This window comes from Trachypithecus francoisi, unplaced genomic scaffold (assembly GCF_009764315.1).
Source record: "Trachypithecus francoisi isolate TF-2019V2 unplaced genomic scaffold, Tfra_2.0 Lachesis_group0, whole genome shotgun sequence".
Lineage (NCBI taxonomy): Eukaryota > Metazoa > Chordata > Mammalia > Primates > Cercopithecidae > Trachypithecus > Trachypithecus francoisi.
This window is the reverse complement of record NW_022681453.1, coordinates 174,060,670-174,086,111: the sequence shown is the minus strand read 5'-3', so window position 1 is coordinate 174,086,111 and position 25,442 is coordinate 174,060,670. Positions and strand designations below refer to the sequence as shown.

Sequence of the window (25,442 nt, the reverse complement as noted above, 5' to 3'; positions counted from 1 at the left end):
TCTTTCTCACTCTCTCACAGATGCACACATGTACACATACACCCCAATTATCAACATCATGGTCTCAGAAACCGTTGACATAGTACCGAAAAAAATGTGGCTTCAAGCATGTCTCTTTTGCTATGAACCAAGACACGAAGAAAACCTCAGCCTTGAAGAAACGTTATGAGGGTGGTTGCAAAAAGAGAACTCTTTCCTCCTCACCCTTTCTCATAAAGAGAATTCCTACTCTAAATTAGAAATCATGTCTTTCCCTCCTTTAAGGAGTTAACATAGCCAGCACGGATCTGGAAATCCCTACAGCCTACTTGCCAATTAATGTATTTAACTCTAAAGAGCAGGAGTTTTTTAATCTAGCTCATCCATCACTAACAGAACATTTTGGTAGAAAATATTAGGATTTCCAAATAACTTTATAGCTCTGTAAATTGCCAACATACCATCTGCAATTGAATTAACATTTATAACCAAACTGAAATAATAAATAAAGCAAATTACGCTGCAAATATTCGTGAGTGCCCAATATGCACTTGAGAACGATAATTAGCATTTTATAATCACGCTTCATTTTCTTTATCCAACTCCCTGTCACATTAATGATAAAATATTTTAAACTGTGCTCTATCAGCAAATGGCAGTACAATCTCTAGATTAGCCATTAACTAACATGGAGAATGAACACAGTTTGTGCTGCTGACATTATGCATCCAGAAGTTTTACTCATAATCACATCCTCTAGTCTCCCTTGCTCTTATCTCTGGGTTTTGTTTTGTTTTGTTTTCCTGTGCTACCAAAACGAGGCTGAGAAAGCCAGTGCTTCATTTGCACCATCTGAACCTGAAGCTCCATGGGAACTAAAGCCACACACTCTCTTTTTTGAGTAAAAAAAAAAAAAAAAAAGAAAAGAAATATGATTTTTAAATTTATGACTTTCTGATCTAGAAAACCAGGGTCTAGAGGTCAAGAAGCTTAAGTCACTCAAATGGAATAACTCTTGTCTTCAAATAATTCCAAAGTTCTCTCTTATTATCATCTGACATCCTCTACCGTAGTATGTGCGATTCTTTTTCTAGGTTCAAATAAATGTTAATTCAACTAAATAAACTAGTAAAGACTATATATGCACACAAATTTTTTCAACTAAAATTTCTACCAATTAGCAAAATTTCCCCAAGTTTTACCATTATCTTCCTTGGAAATCAATTCCCTTAAAACAATTGTGTCCTGATGTTTTCTTGAATCATTTCTGCCTCCCGTTCCATGTGTGTTTGCACTTGACATTTTGGGGTTCTCTGCCGGTGTTGCTCGGCTGTAAATTCTCACATCTCTTTGATCCAGTGCTGTTCTGTCCACTACAGTAGCCACTAGCCATATGTAGCTATTGAGCACTTGAAATGTGGCTCATTCAAACTGAGATGTGTTAGAAGTATGAAAGTTAACATCAAATTTTGAAGACTATGAAATTACTATGTAAAAATATCTCAATAGTTTTATATTAATTGCTGAAATAATTTTTTGATATTGCAGTAGATAATGTTTATTAGTAAAATTAACTTCATTTGTTTCTTTTTAAAAATGTGGCTGCTAGAGGGCTGGGCAGGTGGCTCACGCCTGTAATCCCAGCACTTTGGGAGGTTGAGGCGGGCAGATCATGAGGTCAAGAGATTGAGACGATCCTGGCTAACACGGTGAAACCCCGTGTCTACTAAAAATTCAAAAATATAGCCGGGTGTGGTGGCACATGCCTGTAGTTAGCTGGGAGGCTAAGGCAGGACAATCGCCTGAACCAGGGAGGCGGAGGTTGCAATGGGCCGAGATCACACCACTGCACTCCAGCCTGGGAGACAGAGTGAGACTCCATTTCAAAAAAAAAAAAAGGAACTGCTAGAAAATTTAAAGTTAGATGTGTAACTCACATTTGTGGTTAGCATATTTCTGTTGAACAGTGCTGGTTTACTGGGTTCTAAATGCAGTGATGCCTGAAACTTTTTGTTGAGTACATGCTCTGCTATTGACCAACATGATTATTATTGAAAGGCCAAATCAAGTAAAGCTTTTGATCAAATAAATCCTACATGAGTGTCATCAGGCAACTCCAGAAATTTCAAAGAGCAGTAATCTTTGTCTCAGCCTGCATGCAATCACATTTTTATTGAGACAAAGGTTTGATAAGCCAGACATACCACTTGAATATGGAAGGAAAATGGAAATGACTGTTTCCATTATAAGCTGCTATGTGCTAAGCCTCCCCACATGTCCAGCCAGGTTCTGCAGGGAAAAAAAAAAAGGGGCTGAAAGCAGAGGCTTCTTATTGTAGAGGTAGTCTAGTGGTTGCGGGCTTGGGTCCTGCTGCCAGATACCCTAGGTTCAAGTTCGGCCTCTGCCTGTTATTAACTGTGTGATCTCAGACAAGTTACATAACCTCTCTGTGCCTTACCTTGTCTTTTTAATGGGGATAGTACTATTTTCTATCTTGTGGGATTGTTATGAATATTAAATTTGTTAAGAGCTTAAAACAGTACCTGGTAGAGCATAAGCAGTCAAAAAATATTTGCTGTTATTATGATTACTAGTCTTTACTGCCTTTAAAGACAGACAGAAGTGTTCACAAAGCAAATGGAAGTGGTAAAAGGCGCAAAGAAAGCTAAAAACAAAGAGTAGGGTAAGACCAGGAAAGAAGGTAAGTTGGAAGTAGGTGGAAAGAAGAGGAAAAATGTCTGCAATGTACCACAGGGACAATATGGTAAAGATGCACAGAAGCACTGTCCTGCTAGGACCATTCACACAAACCATGCCTGCCACCAGCTGATAGGCTGATTCAGTGACCATAACAGACAGGCTCTGCATGCTTAACCGAGGGAACAATCTGTTAATTCTAACAGTTTATGGATTTCCCTTTTAGGTTATAAAAGGAAAGCACATTTCTGGACTAGCTTCTGGGCTAGCTTTAAAAATATTCGGCCACTGTTTTTCATAATTTTTTAAATGCAGAAAAATTCAAACAACATAATTCTTTTATTTTCATCCATTATTTCTTCCTAGCATTTAAGGTAGAGGTTGCAAACTGCTAATCTCCAAACTGAATTGAGCTAACAGACATGTTTATTTTGGCTCAGTGGTGGCCAACGCAGTCTTTTAGAAACTTTTAAATACATTGCCAATACTTAAAGAGTAGATTTAAATTATGCAAGAGATTGACTTAATGTTCTTTCCTACTATTTCTTGCCTAATCATTGTATGATCTGAGTGTTTCTTAGTAGTGAAATATGTGGAGAACCAAAAAATACCTTGAAAAAGCCATAATCCTCAAGTAATAGAGGAATTATCTTGAAATACTGGAAAACCTGGCAATGCTAGTTCCACATTCCTGTAGGGCAGTGACTCTCAGAATGTGGTTCCTGGGCTAGCACTCAACATTCCCTGGGAGCTTGTTAGAAATGCACATTTCTAGACCCCCTGAACCTGAAACTCTGGGGATAGGACCAACTAATCTATCCTTTGACAAGTCATCCAGGTGATTCTCATCATTCTAAAGCTTGTACTCTACTGAGGCATGAAGTAGCAAAGAATCAGAAGACAGCTACTATCTTTGCTACACTCCCCACCACCCTCTACTATACCAAATCAGCCTGCATTATTTACTTACCTGCCCTGCCCTCCCAATAAAGCAGCTGATTTCTCAAATCCAATAATAAAAATTAACTCTAATAAGAAAAAGCAAATACAACTTCTCAATGGGTTGAGTTTTGAAGAAAATTATCGGGTATCCTTTTATCTAAATTCAACTAAATGGATTGGAATATACAGTGACTCTCACCTTTAGAACTATATGAAACATCACCAAAATGCATCCTTGCCATACTGTCAAGGACTAATGAATCAGATCATGTTAAAGACGGTAGTTAGTTACCTTAGCTACCATTTGAACCTAACCTGGCTCATGTCATAGGTAGGAAATCATGTTCCTAAAGGAAAAGGGAAAGAGAAGTAACTGGGAGGTTCACAGACTTGGCCCAGGTGCTATACCCTACCTGGAAAATGTTGCAGCAACAGCATCTACTTTATAGAGCTGTTATGAGGATTAAGTGAGTTAAAAATATGGGTCTGGAATACAGCAAATTCTAGATACGTGCTCTTGGTACTAAAGAAGCACTGTGTATATACCACATTGTCTATTGCTCAAAATAATTCCAGTGCTCATATGTTATTACACGAAAGATGAAACTGGATTTCAGTGGTTTGTCCAATAAAGTGATGGAGCCAAGATTTGAACCCAGGCTGATCCCCAATCTAATGGAAATTACTGGCTTAGGCTAAGGGGCTGCATACCAGTAATAGGGAAAGCAGAATCCACACCCCTCTATAATATTCCACCTCACCAAAATTGAGTCTGTTGTGAAATATACAAATCTCTCACTTCCCAACAAATATAACCAAGTTGTTTTTTTTTGTTTGTTTGTTTGTTTTGTTTTTTGTTTTTTATTCAGGGGTAATGGTCATTTTGTGGGTCGTTCAAGTTCTTTTCTAGTTTCCTCGTTATTGCACTGCTGGTAATGGGAGCAAGAGGAGGGAGGAAGTCATATCAGTCTGTTTCACTTCCATGTGGTTGTTATTCAAAAACATTCAGTAGAAGAGGGGTTGAAAGATACAGTGGAATTAACATGACCTGTTGTTTCTGTGATCAGTGATAATCCAGCTTCCTTTATGAGAGATAATAAAGCCTTGGTAGGCAGTAATGAAATGTTTGAACCAAGAATGAGATTTGAAGGCTTCCAAGTCTTCAACTCTGACGAACCAAGTAATGATTCAGAGCTGTCAAAAACACTTCCATCATTCTCTAGATCGCCATAAAATCTATGAAATTCAACACTTTCAAAAGTCATCGCGTGTACTTATAAGGATTCGAACAAAATTCAGCAAATTCCATTTCATTTTGTGTTTCAATTTTAAATAGGAACAAATTAATAAATAGCTTTTGGGGTTTTAATCTAATGTGAAATGTAAAAAAAGAAAAATAAAATTCATGGTCAGAGACAGGCATGGACTACAAAATACCAAGCACAACAAAGTTGAGATTGTACAAAGCAGCCATTTAACACAGAGTAAGACACCTCTCATTTCACAATACGGTATTACCATACTGAAACCAACGAACACACCATGATAGATTCACTGAGTAGTTTTTAAGTAAATACCCCTGCATATTTTCTCATTGCCCTTCCCTTGACACACTGTACTTCACAAAAATTCATGTCCAAGTTCAAAGGCAAGAAAAGAAGACAGACAGACGGCATTTTTTAAACAGCCCAGCCTTAGAAATATGCACAGAATTTATGCCTGTTTCAAGTGCTCTTTCCCCTTACCAGAGGGTACAATTAAAGGCCCATAGACAACTTCCAAACAGAGGCCAAAGAGAATTGTGGTCAGAGTCAATAGGAGTTCACCACCCTGACCATGCACAGGAACAGCTCTCCCCAAAAGGAATAAATAACTATTTTGGCAGGGAGCACCCTGAAAACACAAGGACTGGAACAGCTCACATTAGAGCTCACATTTGGTAAAAATTAAAAATTTACTCAGTGGCCTAGAATCAATATGAGAATAATGATATGATCTGCTGCAAGCCAGGAGAAAGCAGGGGGCCTGAATTTGAGACCACTCCCTGAGAGATCAGCTTGCGGTCTGTTTCCATAAAGCTGGCAGAGCCAGGTTTCACATGGGCCTTCTGATTTCTTCTTTTTCTCCCTGTGTCCATAGACGTCATGTCAATACTAAGGGCACTGCATTTTTCTCAGTTACCAGGAAAGCCAGAACGCATTCACAGCAGCTTAAAGGTGGGTGGTAGCCACATGTCCATCTGCCATTTAACTCGGTGAGTGTGTGCCCTGAAGTAGGGCAAGATGGGTGGTGGGAACCCACAGCTCCCTCAGCCTGTCTCAGTTCCCATCTGCTTTTCAGAATGAGCCACTAGTCTTCCGAGGGCATAGAGATGCATATTTTTCCTACAACAGGCTCTTAAGAACAAGCCACCTGCTTCATCTGGCATCTAACTGCAGAAAGAGCCTGTGATTCAAAACTAAACTCAGTCTGCAGCAGCTTGGATTTTCCAAAGATGGCCACAATAATAACTCCTTCCCAGATGCTCTTTTAAAGTGACTATGGCACTATCCCAATGAAAGGAGGGCTTATGTCCCCTCCTCTTGTATCTGGATGGATCTGTGGCTGCTTTAACCAATAGAATTTGACAGAAGGAACACTATGGGACTTCCAAGGCTAGGAAATAAAAGGCCATGTGGCTCCTACCTTGTCCTCTGCAACCCTAGTTTTTGGACCCCTGAGCCACCATGTAATAGGTCGAACAACTGAGACTGCCATTTTGTAAGGAGGCCCAAGCCCCATCAAGAAGCTACTTGCATTGATGCTCCAGTTAGCAGCTCTAGCTGAGGACTTAGCAGGCAACACCAACTACCAGACCTATAACTGAAGACAACTCCAATACCTACCAGACACTGAGTTACTCGCAGATGTTGACTGTCATCAGCTGGGCCCCAGATAGCAGGAAGCAAAGACAAGTCATCCCCACTATGCTTCCATAAATTCATGACCCACACTCTGTGAGCCAAATAAAAAAGTTTTATGCCATTAAGATTTGTGATGGTTTGTCATACAGCAATGGTAACTGGGACACGCTTTGGGTGATTCAAGGGTCATTTTAACCATATACGATATTTACCTCATATGCTTATTCTAGAAGTTAAACCCTGAGGGAGAAGAGATTCCACTCTCTGTCTTACTCACATAATAGAGCTGTTATTAAAAGGAGATATTGCATATGTACGTCCTCAGTAAACTGCAGTATACAAGTACTTGTAGTAATTATAGGATTTATCACTTCAAAAGGAACAGAAGGCACCTGTTATTTCACTGTTGTATATGACAAATAGGGAAAGACCAATATTTGAAACCCAAAACCAGTTCAACTTGGGGCTAAGAAGTAACCTTAATAATTGATAAGTTCAACCATTGTGTAAAGGAAATAGTCACCGTTGGCAGACACCAAAAAGCCATCTCATCAGCTGGCAAACTCAGCCCAAATGTTGTTCTTGAGTCACCTACCCCATGCCCAAAAGCAGCATGACAGTAGGCAACTAGGAAGAGACAGCAAGACAGATGGGGCGGGCACCTCTGCATACCTCTGAGTGCTCAGATGAGCATTTCCTTTCCTAGAAATAAAAACGAAATGAATAAAGGATGCCTGTTGACATTTTTATTCTTCCTTTCTGATCTGTTAGGACATACTTGGCCAACATTATCCTAAACGTCTCCATTTGCCCCATAGCTATTGTCCTGTGATAACTTGGATCGAGTACAAATGTGCTCTAATCCTGTGTTTTCTCCCACCTCTTCTGCATACTATTTATTATTGATTCATTCAACAAACATTTATTGAGTGCCTACATCATGCCAAGATTTGTTGTGGGTGCTGAGAATACGGAAGTGAACAAGACTTACAAAGTTCCTATTCTCATAGCACTTACACACTAGTAGGAGAGAAAAACAGTGACTAAGTAAACTATTCATGAAAGAGTTTCAAATAGTAATCAGTACCACAATGAAAGTTCCACTACAGGAAACTTGCAACCTCAGGATGGCTGCCAGCACTTCTACTCCAGGGAAGACTCAACAGGCCACAGTGGGAAAAATGGTGATTATACAGAATGGGGCAGTTGTAGGCCCACGACTGGGTCTCTCACATAAAGACAAGGATAGCAGGTGCCCTTTAACTGCTAGGGGACGTCCCAGAAAGGCAGGGGAGACTATGGAAAGATAAAATGAAAGATATGTTATGATCATATTCAGTTTGGAGACAGGCAATTTGGGGTGTAACACAAATTTTTTTGCCTAAATCTACCCTATAAACTATGTTTAAGAAACTTGTAAAAAGTTTCTGCAGAGAATGGAGTGTAAAAATAGAAGGCACAGGCAAATAAGAGTATCTCTACTCAAAAGGTTTTACATAAACCTCTTATTAAGGGCCCAAAAGAGTTTGACATTGCTGGGGAGGGGACGCTTTATCCAGTGCATATAAACGCAGCTGTGCAAGACAAGTATACTGAGAACCACACGGTTATGGCAAAGCAAAACAAACAATAGTTGTAATTCTTGGAGCAGAAGGAAGGAGTAAACATTGGCAACTGCCCATTCTCCTAGACACACGGTATGCTAGCATTTTCATCTATTCCATTTGGATTAGGTGAGGCCAAGAGAACTGCTTTAGTCAATGAATTGTGAGTGGGAATGATGTGTGTGAGATTCAGTAGAAAGATACCAGCACAAGTGGGCAATTTTCCATTGTTCTCCTTCCCCTTAATGCAAGAGCCAGTGATTTTCTAAACGGAGGTGACTCCATCAGTCTTGGTCCCTGAGTGAAGGTAACACGGAGTAGAACTATCTATCCAAAATGGACACATGGTGCGAGTGACAAATAAACAACTACTGTTTTAAGCCATTGTAATTTTGAATTTGTTCCTGCAGTATAACCTGGCCTTGTTCCTGCAGTATAACCTGGCCTTAACATGACTAAAATTGGAAGAGTTAGGGCCTCAGTTGTGAATGGAAGAAAGGATGTTACTGTGAGAGTAACAAATGCCAGATTCATATCCAGCAGGAGTAATAGCACTGCAGAGCCAAGGAGACCAATCTTGAAGGCTACTTTAGAACGTTATTGGTCAATGTGGATATGGCAGAGGACTTCCATGAGAGGAGAGGTGACTTGGGTTCCAGCAAGGATTCAGAAACAAAGATTTACCCACATCCACTGACTGTGCTCCCCAGATGGCTTGAAGAAAAAGAAGCAAGTGTCACAAAATATCAAGCCCCAAAATTTATCTAAGTCACTTTTTCTTTCCTATATACATTCTGTTTTATATATCCTTACAGGAATGTCAGCTTTATTATTTAAAATAAGTTACTAAAATACTAAATAATAGTAATATACTGTAACATAACTTATCTACAGTGATTTTTTGCAGGGGATCCCCCGCTTTGTTATGCGGATAATAGCTTATCCACCCTGACATAATACAGGTAAACATTTACTTCCTTGGAGGTCACTATTACCATCCCTCATCCAATGCTCATATTTCTGATAGTGTATGTAGTGGAAAACAGGAATATTCCTTCTGAGGCCCAGAGCTCATAAGAAATAAGACGGATAAAAATAATCAAATAACAAAGGAATATCTAATCTAGACTCAGTAATTCAAAAATACTCTTTTAGGTATCTTAAACCACTAAGTCTGGGACATCAATCCTGTGAACTCTCTAACAGCAAACATCATACACGTGAGCATAGCAAAAGAAATGCCTTCGGGCGGGGCACGGTGGCTCAGGCCTGTAATCCCAGCACTTAGGGAGGCCGACGTGGGCGGATCACGAGGTCAGGAGATCAAGACCATTCTGGCTAACAGGGTGAAACTCCGTCTCTATTAAAAATACAAAAAATTAGCCAGGCGTGCTGAGGGGTGCCTGTAGTCCCAGCTACTTGGGAGGTTGAGGCAGGAGAATGGCATGACCCCGGAAGGCAGAGCTTGCAGTGAGCTGAGATCGTACTACTGCACTCCAGCCTGGGCGACAGAGCAGACTCTATCTCAAAAAAAAAAAAAAGCCTTCATTATGAGTTTGGGTTTAAAACCAAATATATTCAGTGAGGACAGTAAGACCCATTTATGATTTGTAATGTAATTCATAATTTTGCACAGATCCTACCTGCCACAAATACTTATAGAAAAAAATGATATCTGTATGTACATTGTGCACAACATGAGACTCAAATTTTTGGCCAACGGGCAAGAATTAGCACCAAACATGCATTTAAGTAGGGCATACTTTCCACCTAATTCTTAAAGCAGAAAATGATAATTTAAGAGCAAAATACAATTGAATTAGACATTATACATTTAATTTCATTCTAAGGAAATAACCAGAATTAGCAGAATCACTTAATTTCTGATACCCTCTTTCTACATTTTGGTACTGGAATGAAAACTTTCATACTTTTTATCACAGCTCAACACAACAAATACACTAAAAGATATTCAAGCATATCAGCATAATGTTTTTGATGAAATCACGAGCATGACAAACTGTAGAGCCAAACAGAATAAACGTCATCAAACAATATCTTATGGAGTATGGGGACTGTAAACTGGCTTAGGGTGCCAGCCGGTTGAAGGAACACCTAACAGAGAAGGATGACTCTGGAAACTGAAAAATAAAAAACATATCACTCTCTCATGCTATTATTCTGAATTTATTTATGTTAATGAGGAATGATACATATAAATTAGAGCAGGAGCTTTCAAAAGTATTTCTTATTGAAAATATGACCATAATCCCAAAGTCCCCAGATATAGCATAGCTCATGTACGATTTGAGTACAATACAGAGAAGTAAGATCCAAACAAAAATTCTCATTTCCCTGAGGAACAGTCAGATGATCCTTACTGGGTTTGACTAATAAGGATAATTTTCCTGACGTGGGGGACTTTCCAGGGCTGTATGAATGGTGATGTTGTGTACTTAGAATTGCTGCTATTTTCAGATTCAAAAGCACAGCGGAGAATTAACATTGCGTGGTCATTCTAGCTTTTCCAAATTTGTTTAACCATGAAAATCCTTTATAAAACCATGGTATTCTCCCCATCGCTGACCTACCTCAGAGTTTTCTACTGCTCATTATTTTAAGGCTCACAGAACCTGAGAAGTACATTTTACACGCTCCAGTTCAGAGTTGCAGCCAACATAAAGGTTTTTCTTTTTTTTTTTTCTTCCCTCCCAGACACAGAAAATACCTCCATAGAAGCAGAATTGAGATGGTCACCAAAGATTCTGTTTTTTTCTTATTGAAATATTTACTTTGCAAATCCACCAATCTCTGTTATAAATGAAACATTACATGAAGTCCTGAGAGGGAGGAGGAGCCCATGTTAAAACACAAGACCTGCCTCAGAAACACTTGAGAACAAGTTAAGAAGTGAAATTCACCGTATATATGCCTTCTCATACATCTTGACACCAGTGAAAAGGAAGCAGACACCCTGGCAGACGGGCCACCTTGACTGTACTGACAAGTTTGGTGACAAGCTTTATAAAAACAGTTCTACCTTGTACATTTATAAAGCCTGCACTTTGCTGCTTTTGAAATAAAACAAAACCAACCCCAACAAAAATGCCCCAGGCAATAGTGCTGGCCATAGAACTGGTGCCAGAAATCCAGGCAGGACGCTGCTAGCAAAGGAATGTCATCTTTTCAATATGGAACAAGAAACAAGGCTCTAATGGGGCCAGCCTGCCAGAACCCCAGCTTTTCCCCTTCACCCCAGACAATGCTAGCTTTGTACAGGCAGAGATGCACATAGAGTTTTATTCCTCTCTATTTTTTTTTTTTCAGGGATGAGTTCTAGGGTCTATAGAACAAAATTTTCTTTTCTGGTGTTGCTTATCCATATGACACATTTAATCTTCTTTTCTGAGGTGGAAAAAATACTCAATAACAACAAGAACAAAAAGACATAGTTCCTAAAAGCGCAAGAGAAATCTAATCCCAAAGAAACTATTATGGTAGAAGATAGTGACAAGAAGACATTGAGAGGGATGTGTGGTTTTCGTGACATGAGCATTGTGTTGTGCTGCTATGACTGTTGCACTTAAGGACACATATTTGATACAACAAGAGAACAGAAAACAACTGTTTCATCTGGTGTTCCATGGAGTGATCTGTTTCCAGAGCTAGAGAGCAAGAACTGGCCATTTGTAGGTCCTAATGAGAGACATATGTCAGTCTCCAGCAGCGTGCTTTTGAAAGGGATTTTCTGGGGTCATTTTGTCTGCATGTGATTTTTGCCTTGTGTGATGACACTGGAATCTAACCCCTGATAAAGGTCTACCTCTATTGGGTAAGGATTTCCCAGTTGCTCAAAATGTCAAAGGTGAATGAACTAGGAATACGGGGATGTTTGGAATCATAGGCCTTGAAAAGATAGTTTGATAAGCTTCAGGGAAGCTTATAGAAATGTATTTAAGGAGGTTCCCACAGTAACCATTTCAGTAACAGAATCGGATTATAAATCAAAACCACAGATGGTAGAATCTGGTCTCATAAATTTTTAGTTTCCTCATCTGTGAAATGGAGGGGGAAACAATCGATTCCACCTACTTCTCTAACTATGATGAGGATCAAATAAAAAAAAACCTATGGCAGAAACTGTTAGCTCGTCACCAAATCCATAATTTCTTTCCATAAAAGTAGGTCTGTACCTGAGCACATGGCTAGACTACATCTCCAAGTTGACCGTGTAGTTGGTTTTGGTCACGTGTCCCATTCAAGCCAATGAGGTATGCCATTCCTGGCCAGGGCTTTTAAGAAGCAGGTGTACTGCCTCCCCCATGCTCTCTTTCCATTCTGGTAGCTAGAATAAGATGATGCTAAGAACCTAAGAGGATGACAAGCTGCAGCACTGGCAGGAGTCCTAATTACTGTGTGGAAGAGAGAAGGCTGCCAATCAGGAGCTGATGTGAGAAAGAAATTCTGTAGCAAACGTTGTACCTTGTGGGGTTTATTTTTACTTCAGCTAAGCCTGGCTTAATTTAATTCCATACATGAAAATGCATTAGAAACACTAAGGCTATAGGAATGTAAGATATAAGACAGTTTTATTATTTCCGTGGTTTTACACAGATACATGGGTCGGGAGAGAGGCAACTGTAGAGAGCGGGAAGACCAAGGGCTCTGAGCCCTGCCCTGACGAAGAGAAGCTAGAGAGGGCTGATGAAGAAGGAAAGCCTTCCCAGACAATTTCATTTCATATCACCTCTTTACAGGCGTCCACCCAGGAGAAGGAAATATGGAAAGCTCTCTAACTTTTCTAGTAAAAGGTGGAGAGAGAAAGAGGATAATTGTAATAATAGCAGACTTTTAGTTTGTTATAAGAAAAACAGCAAATGAAAGTGTTCTAGATATTTTCAAACAACAAACAAGCAAAGCAAGCATTTAAACAAGCATTCCGGAACGTTTAACTATTAAAAAATTTATAAGTCCCTTAAAACCACCAAATTAAATAAACTATTTTTACCACGCCAACACAAGGAAAAAAAAAAAAACAAAACAAAACACAGAGTTGCAGGCTAATTCAGAATTCACCCCTCCCTCCAACTTCCTGTTTATTCATATACCAGAAGAAAAAAAAAACAGACAGATTTTTCGGTTTTTTCAATCCAAAATCAGTTCTCAATTTGTTAGAAGAAGAAAAGTGTTTTCTCCTTCTGTAGGATTACTAGGAAAAGTCAGATTGTCATTTCAGCTGTCTTGAGGTTCCTCGATATGGAGGTAGAAAGTCTAAGTTGAGATTTTTCTTCTCTTTAAAGCACTGACAGCCCTCAGTACTCTTCCATTTCAGTATATCATTCCAGCCACTAGTTCTTAAGAGTTTGCCTAAAGATAGTATCAAAGAGAACATATCTTTTGCAATGAAGGTTAACTGAGGTAGAAGGCAGAAATTACTAAGAAATGAGCTAGACTTTGGTCACCAAAGACCTTGTCCTGCTTATAAATAATTCCATGAATGTTTACATGAATGTATCATCTCAAGCCCTATGTAATTAGATGCAATTCATTATATATTAGATAAAATGTATGAAATTAATATACTGTTTGCATTATTATGCAATTATATCTTATTACACGTTATTTATAACTACACTAATTGTTGTATAATTAGATATAACTTACGATAAAAGCACATACGCATTGACGTCCTACTACGTGCCTCCCTAGGCACTGTGCGAAGCCCTAGTAATAAGGCTGTGACAAGAGAGACCTGCCCAGCCCTCCTGGAGTTTATAGCTGACATTAAACTAATGACTTGGTAATAATGACTTAATTTCAATGGTGTTAAATGCTACAAAGGAGAACAATAGCAAACGTAAAAGAGGGGGACCTAACCTGGGGGTTCCAAAGGAAGGCTTCTCTGAGGAAATGATATTTAATGAGTCCTTTTGAATGTCTTTAATATCCTACGGATCCCTAGTTGTTTACACAGGGTTATGCAAAATAAATGCTAGCAGAATGGATAGATTTCCATTTTTCCACGTAACTCTACATAGGCAATTTAATTCTGAGCCCTCTTGCCTTCCAGCCCCATCTTCAACTTTTGCCTGGAACACTCCTCTCCCCTTCCTCATCTGGAAAATGCTTATACATCTAGAAAATCACATCTTCTATAAAAGCCTTCCCTGAATGTGTCAGAGGGATCCGAGGCTCCTTCTCTGTGCCCATCAACCCCTTAGCTACAATTGTCATAGCACATGCCACACTGTTTCCTTGCTCATTCGTTCATCCATCCAACGAATATTTACCATTTACCTGTAATCAAGGAGCTTCGCTTTAAAATGCATTTTAAAACTTATTTTTTTCCTTCTTGTTCTCAGCCTTAAAACGTACTTAAAACTTTTTGTTTCCCTCCCTTCCCACTAGACACGCCCTTGTGCTACTAGCTTATCTAATTAGACACGTACTTAGAAGTTCCAGGAGCTAATTTTAAAACAAACCAGGTATGGAGACCCAGCTGTGAAACTGCAGAGATGACCTCACAAGGGTTAGTCTACAACCCGGGCATTGCTGAAATGACGACAGGCTACGCTCCAGGTGGACCGTGACTCAAGACGGCCTCCGGGACAGAGCACGCAGACCTTGCACCCAGCACCACTCCCACATGCCTCCACCCCTGCTCCACGTTCCCCTTTTTAAGACCCTCTCCACAGCCTAAAGTTTGGAATGGTCTTTTAAAGACTTGAGCCTGGTCATTCCCCAAAGGCCAGAATTTAAATCCTTTTACCACACCTCCCTTCTCATGTTTTCTGCCTCCAAGCAGCTAGCAGCTGGACTTGAGCCAGTTACATCCCTATTATTGGACAGGCCTGGTTCCGTGTATTTTTTAGGCACTGGGATACAACATTGGAAAGAAAATACACACAAAACTTTCATTTCTATATCCTGGAGCCTGTCTCATGGAAGGCACTTAATAAATGTCTGATGAATGAATCAGGGAACACATAAATCCTCCATGGTTGGCAGATTGTAACAACAGGGAACAGAGAGTCGCTTTTTGGATCTATGAGGGAATCTACTCTGTGTCATCCAATACAGTAATGAACTTTATGGCAGGTTTCATAATTCATTTTAGCTGTCACATGTGGCACACGGAGTGTCCTGTTTTTGCTATTGTCTTGGGTATGTTATTTTGTTCTTCGGGATCAATACTGCAGCAAACCCCTAAAACAGAAGCAACTATCAGGGTGGGGAAAGCTAAAAATATTCTCCAAAGAGAGCATCATCATGTTCATGTTTATCCACTCCAATTAAAAACAACAATGTGGTTTTAAATGGCCTTGGTCAAATAAAATCATTAAGCTCATTTAAAGTATTTAATAGAAGTTCTAAAATTAAGTGCAGACATCCATCTTCCTGATTGCAAAACTTTTTGTGACTGAACATTCTGCTTGCTGTCTGCCAGGAAAACCCAGCCCAGCAGCCGAACGCTGTCATGGAGATGAGGGCCTCCCTCTCTTCAGAGGCTAGCAAAACAAAGGCAGATGAGAAAAATGGACAAAATTAGCCCTGAGGGACTGAGGGGGCTAGTGGAGTTTAAACTCTTAAAAGACTGCTTTAAATAGAAGGCTACCAATGTGACCTTCAGCAAGCATTTCCTCTGCGCCCTTGTGGAGAAGACACGCCATCACGGCTCTGCCAGGCCTCACCCTGGGGCCTGCTGCAGGACAGGCTGCATTGTGGCCCCCAAAGGTTGGCTTAGGGATAGGAAGTTTCCACCCCTCAAAGGCAAAATGTAGAGAACAAGGACAAAGCTGCATCTGGGAGCGTGCTCCCCGTGTGGGTTCTGCCCGCTAACTGTCTCTTCTTGGGAAAGACTGACTGCCTCGTAAGCGCTTCCTTTTTACATTTTTTGTGGCAGAGATGTCATTTCTTTTACGAAATGATCAAGACAATATGTTTTTTAAAAATATGCCCCCATCTGTTGGTTTTAAATGTGGTGGCCTATGAAACCCCCACACTAGACCATAACACACCACTGCTTCAGACCTTCTGTCTTAGAGTGGCTGAAGCAGTGGGGTGTTTTCTAACAGGAAAAGCATTTGAATCCCAGCTCTAGCAAAGGCTAGCTGTGTGTCCTTGGCCAAGTGCCTTAACTACTCTGACCCTCTGTTACCTCATCTATAAAATGTGGGTCACGGAGTGTACCTTGCAGAGCTGTTGTGAGAAGTAAATGCACTATGGTTTAAAAAAAAAAAAAAAAAAAAGTGCCCAAATGCCTGGTATACAGAAGGCACCCAACAAGCGTCGTTTTCTCCTTCCCTCTACTCTACATTTGGACGTGCAAACACTGGAGACCTCTCACTCCATATAACCAAGCCCTAACAAGAAATCAGTGCCATTCCTGGGTTCACTGCTTTTATGTCTGTATTTGGCATGGGACTCGGTTCAAACTTGTGGATTTGCTTTCATTTTACTGATAGGCTAAGGCCCAGAGAAGTCAATGGACATAGCCAGGAGAAGTAGAAATGGTCTGAGAATCCAAGTGTTTGGTTTCTGACCTAAAATGCTTTCTCTCTATGACTCACACTGCTGCTTCCTTCTCAGCCATGAGATCCCACCTGATCCCCATCACATCAGGCCTCTTTGATTCCTATGCAATAGAATACCCCGAAATTATTCTTTATCAGACCATTCTGTTTATTGTCTTCCAAATTTGAATTGTCTATCATCTGTCCCTTGTATGAGACACTAAATTCCATAAAGAACTTTGTCATGTTCACTGTTGTATCTCCAGCACCCGGCACAGGGCCTGAAACTTAGTAGGTATTCAACAAATATATGCTTAAGGATGAATGATTGGTGAATATGGTTGTCAGAAGAGACTTGCCCATCAAACTAGGGAATAATAGAAGACAGTATGTAATCAAATGCGAACCCTGGTAGGCTCTCCCTTTTGCAAGGTGACGTTGTCACTTCTCCCCTCAGGAGGTAAAGTCTATTTCTTCACCCATAGAATCCAAGCTTAGTCATGTAAGTCGTTTGGTCAAGGGGATATTAGCAAATGTGATGCAAGCAGAGGTTGAAGAGTGTTTGAGCATGGTTATTGTCTTCTCTTACTGATGGGAACCCATCCACCGTGTGAAGAAGCCTCAGCTAGGCTAATGGTGAGCAACAACATGGGGAGAGGATCTGGTCATCCTGCCAAGGTCCCAGACATGTGAGTGAGACCATCCTAGACCACCTGGCCCAAGCCAAGTCATCCAAGACAAGAAGACCTGTCCAGAATGATAATGAATAATAAATGTCTATTGTTTTAAGACATTAAGCATTTGAGTTATTTGTTAAGCGGAAGACGCTAACTGATATAACACCATAGAGTATGTTCCAGAAACCTCTCCAAGGTGCGATGCCAGGTATTTCTGGAGGTAGCTCCATTACGTGGATATTTCTAAAATCTCTGATTTTGGATGACAGGAAAGTGGGAATTGAGTGTGAATGGAAGGGTGGAGGAACGACCAGACATGGCTTAAAGCTTCTAAGCCATGGAGCCCTGGGCAGGTGGATGTGAACTTCTTTTAGCAGTGTGGAAGTGGAGCAGCAGACCCAGGCCCAGAGCCCAGCATAACCAGCTGGCTTGCCACTTTTGGCATGAGAGCTTTGGGACACCAGCTTCTGAGTTTTAGAAGTTGTAAGAAGAATAACATCATCAAGGGCCAAATCTGGTCCACCGCTTTTGTAAACAAAGTTTTGTTGAAACATAGCCATGCCCCTTTTTTTTACATATTGTCTACAGTACCTTTCATGCTACACTAACAGAGTTGAATAATGGCAGCAAAGACCACATGGCCCTCAAAGCCTAAAATATTTACTACCTGACTCTTTGCAGAAACATTTGGCAACCCCTGTACTAGGGTAATCCAGGGAGGCTCCATGGAATAGTGGGGTCTTAACCTGAGCCTTGAAGGAAAGAGGCAGTGTTATTTCGGTAGAAAAGAATGGAGAACTGCAGAAAGAACACTACAAGAAGAGTACTAAGATTATAACTGATGTTACATCACTGTGTGCAAAAGTCATTATAACTTAATGACAAAACAAACAATAGGCTGGGAGCAGTGGCTCACACCTGTAATCCCAGCATTTTGGGAGGCCTAGGTGGGTGGATCACCTGAGGCTGGGAGTTCAAGACCAGCGTGACCAACATGGAGAAACCCTGTCTCTACTAAAAATACAAAATTAGCTGGGTGGGGTGGCACATGCTTGTAAAGCCTGTAATACCAGCTACTCAGGACACTGAGGCAGGAGAATCACTTGAACCCGGGAGGCAGAGGTTGCAGTGAGCCTAGATCATGCCACTGCACTCTAGCCTGGGCAACAAGAGTGAAACTCCATCTCAAAAAAAAAAAAAAAAAATCAAAACAATAACTAAGCATGTATGTGCCACTTAGTACCTATCATTTAGTATGTGCTAAGTACTATTCTATATGCTTTATACACAGTAAAAACATTTTATCCTCACAACAATACCATGAGGTAGGTAATATCACCCCCATTTTTCCAGATGAGAAAAAGAGAGAGTTGCACCAAGCTAATAAGTAGTCTGGCTAGAATTCAAATCCCAGCATTCTCACTCTAGACTTCACATTCTTCAAAAGCTATAAAAATGAAAATGGAAAATATGATTAAGGCCAAAATTTTGCATTAAATTTTAGCTATGAGCAATAAGACTGTTTTCCAAAGACATTATTTTATTTTGTCCTATTATTTTCTTTTTAATATATATATTTTTTATACTGTTAAACATTCTTGGCTAACCACACTGCACATTCATTTTGTGTGCTCTTTGTCCCCTACACAAAAACTGCCATTGCTCAGCTGGAAACCCCCTAAACGGGGCATCCCTACCGTGTGTCTAGTGGTTATGCCACCATGGTAATGCTGTATCAATATAGCAACCGCTGAGCATTCATTCCCAGAGATGGACCACACCCATCTGTTAAATTCTGACCACCATCATACAACTGCAGCAGAGGCTGAGACTGTCACCCAGTCCCTAGGAGGATAGAAAGTTCTCTTCCCCAAGTAATAGTCAATTAAGTCATCCTGGTTATGACAGGCAGAAGCCACTGTAGGTATTACTTCTTGAAGATATACCAGGCTCTGGGAGTCCTAGTTTAGAGCAGAGGTTCTCAGCTTACAGTAGTAATCTTTGATTTCCAGCCAAAGGTTGGGCCAGTTTCTACAGGTCAACCAGGGGCCTGTGGTGCATCTGCTGGTATCCTAAAATGGTATCACACACTGGGCCCATCGTAAATATCAATTTAAATACAGGCAGAATTCAAGAAGAAAAGTTGCTTCTGGATTCATTACCTTATTATATCACAAGGGAGAGATTCCTAATAGATAGTTTCCAAAAGGATTAACTTTTTACAGATTACTAGATAATAACTTTTTCTAGAGGGTATTTTGGCAATCTGATTCAAAAGCCTTAAAAATATACAAAGCCACTGATCTAAAAATTCCACTTATACTACTTTATCCTAAGGAAATTTTTATCCTAAGGAAATTTTCAGAGATATACCTAAAGGCCATACATTAAAGTGTTATTTATAATTGAAAAAAAACTGTAAGCACCTTAATTAGTTAAATAAATTATGACATAACCATAAACTACTATATTAATTGTATAACCATAAAAGCTATGCAGTTGCTTAAATTTGGGTCATAAAATATTATTACAGATTAAGTTAAAACCAGTATACAACACAAAATTTCATTTTTCTGAAACAATAACAATATGCATATAGTTATAGAACAGCTGAGTTTTACAGGGGTTCTCTCCCAGGGTAGGATCATGGTTGTTTTAATTTTCTATTTTTATACAATAAATTCTATACTATATTGATAATTTTTTTAAATGACAATAAAATTATATTTAATTTTAATTTTTATTTTTGAGACAGAGTCTTGCTCTGTTTCCCAGGCTGGAGTGCAGTGGCCGAATCTCAGCTCACTGCAAGCTCCTCCTTTTGGGTTCACGCCATTCTCCAGCCTCAGCCTCCCGAGTAGCTGGGACTACAGGCGCCCGCCACCTCGCCTGGCTAGTTTTTTGTATTTTTTAGTAGAGACGGGGTTTCACTGGGTTAGCCAGGATGGTCTCGATCTCCTGACCTCGTGATCCGCCTGTCTAGGCCTCCCAAAGTGCTGGGATTACAGGCTTGAGCCACTGCGCCCAGCCTATATTTAATTTTTTAAAAGTTATATTTCTTTTTCTTTGTCTGTTACACTTTACTGTTACCTCCTCCTGCTTCTCAGTTCGGTGAATTTTGTCACTCTATTTTCCCAGCAAGCTTAAATGTAGACCAAGTCTTTCTCAATGACCAGGGAGAAGGGCAATCCACCCACAATATAAAAAGTATCAAATTCAACTGGTTGTCAAACTCACCTGACCTTATTGGGTTAATAGCTCTATTAAAAAAATATACCATAAAATGACTCTGTATCACTTAACTGAGTTTATCAAAGTTGTTTGTGCTGTTATGTGTTTTGTTTTTGTTGGGTTTTTTCCTAAAAAGAGTCAGAATCCCAAACTAAGGTCAGACAACTCACTGACTATAAGCTGATTAAAGCAGTTTGTTCTATACAGATCGTGAAACAGCTTCGTATGCAGCTCCTAGTATGTGCCACAGAGACACGTTAGATAATGATGAGAGCAGGTAAGCTGAATTACAGCAGACCGCATTCAGATTTCTGGACATGAGATGACTTAACGTTTTTCAGAAATAAAGAAGTATCTTTTCATTTACTTTTCAAATAAACATTAGAAAATGATTTATTTATATATTGCACAACAAGGGGACAAAATGAACTAGCTATTCCACTGAAACCTTTCCATATCTCAGGATAAATTTAAGTAGGTTCCGCTAGGGGTTACTAATAATAAAGCAATAATTGAATGAACAAATGTCTTGCTTTTTAGTCAGTTGCCAACCGGTTGCCCATATAACTTTCCTGACTAACATGTCAGAATCTACTGGAGAAAAGAGAATTGCTATAAAATAGCACAATCCCAGAGGCAGAGAGATCTTCCTAAGCCTTTAATGAATTTCCCAAAACTGGCCTTACCTTATTATATTAATAAACCATAATAAATATGTTTATTTCAATGATTTGAAAAGGCAGGAAAAACTCACAAAATTACTTTGAGGGGTTGAGTGACATTTATACATTTGTTCAGTCTTTAAGCACCCACTATATGCCAGACTGTGTGTGACATGCTGGGCAGTGGAGCTAGGGTCCCCATCCACTTTGTGTTCATAGGCAATCAGACATGCAGTACAGTAGTCTAATTACAAAAATGACACCCATTCCCCCTGGCCCCTCCATATCTATATCACTTATTACTTTGAAGCTCTGCCCATTAAGAAATTGAGTGGGGCTGGGTGCGGTGACTCACACCTGTATTCCCAGCACTTTGGGAGGCCAAGGCGGGAGGATCATTTGAGCCCAGGAATTCAAGACCAGCCTGGGCAACATACGTGAGACCCCCATCTCTACAAAAAAGTTTTTTCAAGTTGACAGATTAGTTTTATTTTATTTAAAAGAAGAACAAAAGTTGAGTTTATGTTCCTACCTACTGAGTCTAGGCTGACCTTACGACTTGCTTTGGCCAATAATGTGGCAGAAGTGGTAATGAGATGCTTCTTAGCCTAAGCCTCTGGAGACCTTATGTGCTTTTGTTCTGTCTTCTGGAACCCTGCCTCTGTGAACAAGCCAGGGCCAGCCTGAAGGAAATGAGGGATCACATGGAGGAGAGCTGAGTCTCCCCAGCCCACAGTCAGCACCCCCAGAAGCAGAGCCAACTAGCTAACCTACAACTGCCCAGAGATACATGGTGGAACCTAGCCAAGTCCAGATGAACCATGCAGATGAGTCTGGCTGAAACTGCTGACCCACAGAATTGCAGGCTAAATAAAGAATTGTTGTCTTAAGCCATTTAGTTTTAGGATGGTTTGTCATACAACAGTGCCTAACCAATATATACAGTTAAGTGCTAACTCTGATAAGCCAAATACAAAATGCCATGGAGTGCCTGTAACATTATTCCAACATGTTAACAATTACAAATGAATCATGCAATTTAGATGTATAAACAACAGATCTAAACAACCATCTAGAGAGGACTTAAAGAAGTTATATATCTAGGGAAGGGCTAGTTCAAGACAGCCACAGTTCCTTTGAGAAATTTTTTATGGATGAGTTAGTTATCTTTGCCTTTGAAGTCATTGTTTCTTTTCTTTCTTGAGAAAAAGAAGCTCTTTCACTCAATTAAGACTGTTGGACTTGATAACAATTGTCTTGCTTGATTCAAAGCAGCCTGACACATGTTCAGCCTCCAGTATTCTGTAGGCAGGAATTTTAAATCCAGCTCCCCTTAATTTATGACACACATACAGTAGCAAGTCCCTACAGGCTGAAAATCAAACTGTAATTCAAAGGCCACAGAGCTGAGGAAAACAGCCAGGAGATAAATCCCAGTTTCAACCTTGGATTCCCTGCAAGTTGATTCAGTGGACTGTCAGTCATATTCAAAAATAAAATAAAACTACAGACACCAGACGGCATGTTCTAAAGAGAAACAGAATGATACTTCTCAAGATTCTTCCAACCAGTTCTTTGTTTTTGTTTGTTTGTTTTTTGAGACAAAGTCTCGCTTTGTTGTCCAGGTTGCAATGCAGTGGTGTGATCTTGGCTGGCTGCAACCTCTGCTTCCCGGTTTCAAGTGATTCTCATGTCTCAGCCTCCTAAGTAGCTGGGACTAGAAGCACCAGTCACCCATGCCTGGCTAATTTTTGTATTTTTAGTAGAGATGAGGTTTTGTCATGTTGGCCAGGCTGGCCTCAAACTCCTAACCTCAAGTGAGAGCCCACCTTGGCCTCCCAAAGTGCTGGGATTACAGGCATGAACCATCACACCTGGCCTAGCCAGTTCTTATCATCTAAAAAGAATTGTTATGTGGGGGTATTTTAAGGGCCTTAAAACCTTTGACCTAGAAGTTTCTGAATTTTAAACCAAAGATCTATACGGAAGTAATAAAAACCACCAAATATAACAATTCACCACACTGATGGGAGGTGATGTTACACATCCAGCCTATTTTTGGAACTGGGAAGGTCACCTCCAGAAAGTACAAGGAGAATGAGAGTTCATCAGGCACAGAGGTGTGAAAACTCACCTTACATCCCTCACAGGCGCTGACCCCATAGTGGTACCCTGATGATTTGTCCTGGCAGACGAAGCAGGGTTTGTACACTCGAGGGGGAGGAAGTGGAGATGGGGGGCTTGGGACGAGTTCCTCAGAGCTGGTGCTCTGTGTTTCAATTGCTATAATAGAGATGGGGTAGAGGGAGAAAAAAGAGAAGATGTATTTTAGTTCATTACTTTTTTCAACAGTGAATTCATATGCTTCTGCCCCAAATTCAGTAATAACACTAGCAGGGATGAGCTCATAAAAACAGCTGTCATTGTAGGCCCAGCAGTGGTGACACTGACATTGATGTGGTGCTCTACGGTTTACAAAGCAGTCTCATACATCTCTCACTTGTAGTCCACAGCTCACGCAGCACTGTGAGGGCCATGGTTTTTATCACAATTTTACCCACAATAGAAACAGAAACTCAGAGGAAGGAAGCGACTTGTCTAAGATCAACAGAGCAGTGGTAGAGCCAACACACAAATTCAGATAATCATACTACAAACCCCAGTAGCTTCTGATTCATGTAGAGTCTCAAATGACTTGACCTTGTTGCTCACTTAACCAAAAGCAAATTTCCTTTGGGCCGGGCGCGGTGGCTCACACCTGTAATCCTAGCACTTTGGGAGGCTGAGGCAAGTGGATCACCTGAGATCAGGAGTTCAAGACCAGCCTGGCCAGCATGGTGAAACCCCATCTCTACTAAAAATACAAAAATTAGCCAGGTGTGGTGGCGTACACCTGTAATCCCAGCTACTCAGGAGGCTGAGGCAGGAGAATCACTTGAACCCAGGAGGCAGAGGTTGCAGTGAGCTGAAATCATGCCATTGAACTCCAGCCTGGACAACAGAGCAAGACTCTGCCTCAAAAAATAAATTAATTAATTAAAATTTTTAAATTTTCCTTTGGACAAATGAAGAAAATGCCCAAATTATTCATTCAACAAGTGTATTGGGGTAGTCTTTAGCATGATGCAGCCATAACTGATCTTCATTAATAACAATATGGGTAAGACCCTTGCTACTCAAAGAAGGCTCCTTGGGCCAACATGCATCAGCATCACTTAAGATCTTATTAGAAAAATAGTATCAGGTCCCAGCTCAAGCCTGTGGAATCTGAAATCTGCATTTTGATGAAATCTGCAGATGACTAAATGTACAATTAACGTTTGAGAAGCAGTAGGTTAAACCTAATGATGACACAGAGTGGTGGATTCATTTTTAAGTCATGTTACTCTTTAATCTAGATTTTTAAAAAATAATCCTCTATACTGTTATCTAATCACCCAAATTCCATGTGAAATGGGAGTTCACAAAATATAAGAACGGGGTGTTCTCCTACCCCTAATTCTCCAGGGTTGTACTCAGAATCAAAGCAAGAACTGGCTCTACTTCTATCACAGGTAAACATGCTCATAAAATAAGACGGAAATCAGGAAGGGGAATTAAAAGTGGTTAAATAATGTTCCAGAATCCTCTAGTCTCCAAATTGCTTTTCAATACACAGTATAGTTCCCAGAATATAGTTTCCAGTTGCCCTACTGCTTATAATCTCCCAGAGTAGATATTCTCCTGACTGGATTATCCTGAAGGCAAGCTTTTAGCAAGTCAGGTCGACTCTACCCACTACATTTACTGTTAATCCATCCCCATATCACTATCCTGCTACCACACCATGCTAGTAATCCACCATCACCTCTCACAACTGCTGCAATAGCTTCTGCATTGATTCCTTCATGCCCCTTCTTCCTACCTAGGGTCTAGTCTTCAAACAAGCAGTCAAGATAGTTGTTCAAACATTAAAATCCATCTCTTTCACTTGCCTATCTAAAGCCCTCCAATAGCCATCAATTAGATGAAAGTCAGACTCTAGTATGTTCTACAAGGCTTTTAATCACATGGCCTTTTAGCAGCATCATTGCCTTCAGTGAGTCCCCTAATTTATTGAATTCTATATAATTGGCATCTATTCTGTCTTCTGAATAGGCTGAGCTCTCATACCAATGGAGGCTATTGCAATAACTATTTGTCCTTTCTGGAAATTCTTAGACCTTCAAATATCTGGTTGTTTTTCATTTCTTAG

General features: G+C 40.2%; 1 protein-coding gene across 3 annotated transcripts in view; it reads right to left on the bottom strand.

Annotated features, from left to right (window-relative positions):
* The window catches only part of RARB (retinoic acid receptor beta), a 775,222-nt gene that overhangs the window by 114,572 nt on the left and 635,208 nt on the right, over positions 1-25,442 (bottom strand). For all 3 annotated transcript variants that reach the window (XM_033212816.1, XM_033212817.1, XM_033212818.1), the window contains one exon: positions 23,343-23,491. In XM_033212816.1, coding sequence (XP_033068707.1) covers positions 23,343-23,491 — 149 coding nt within the window. The remainder of the gene's footprint in view (positions 1-23,342; positions 23,492-25,442) is intronic.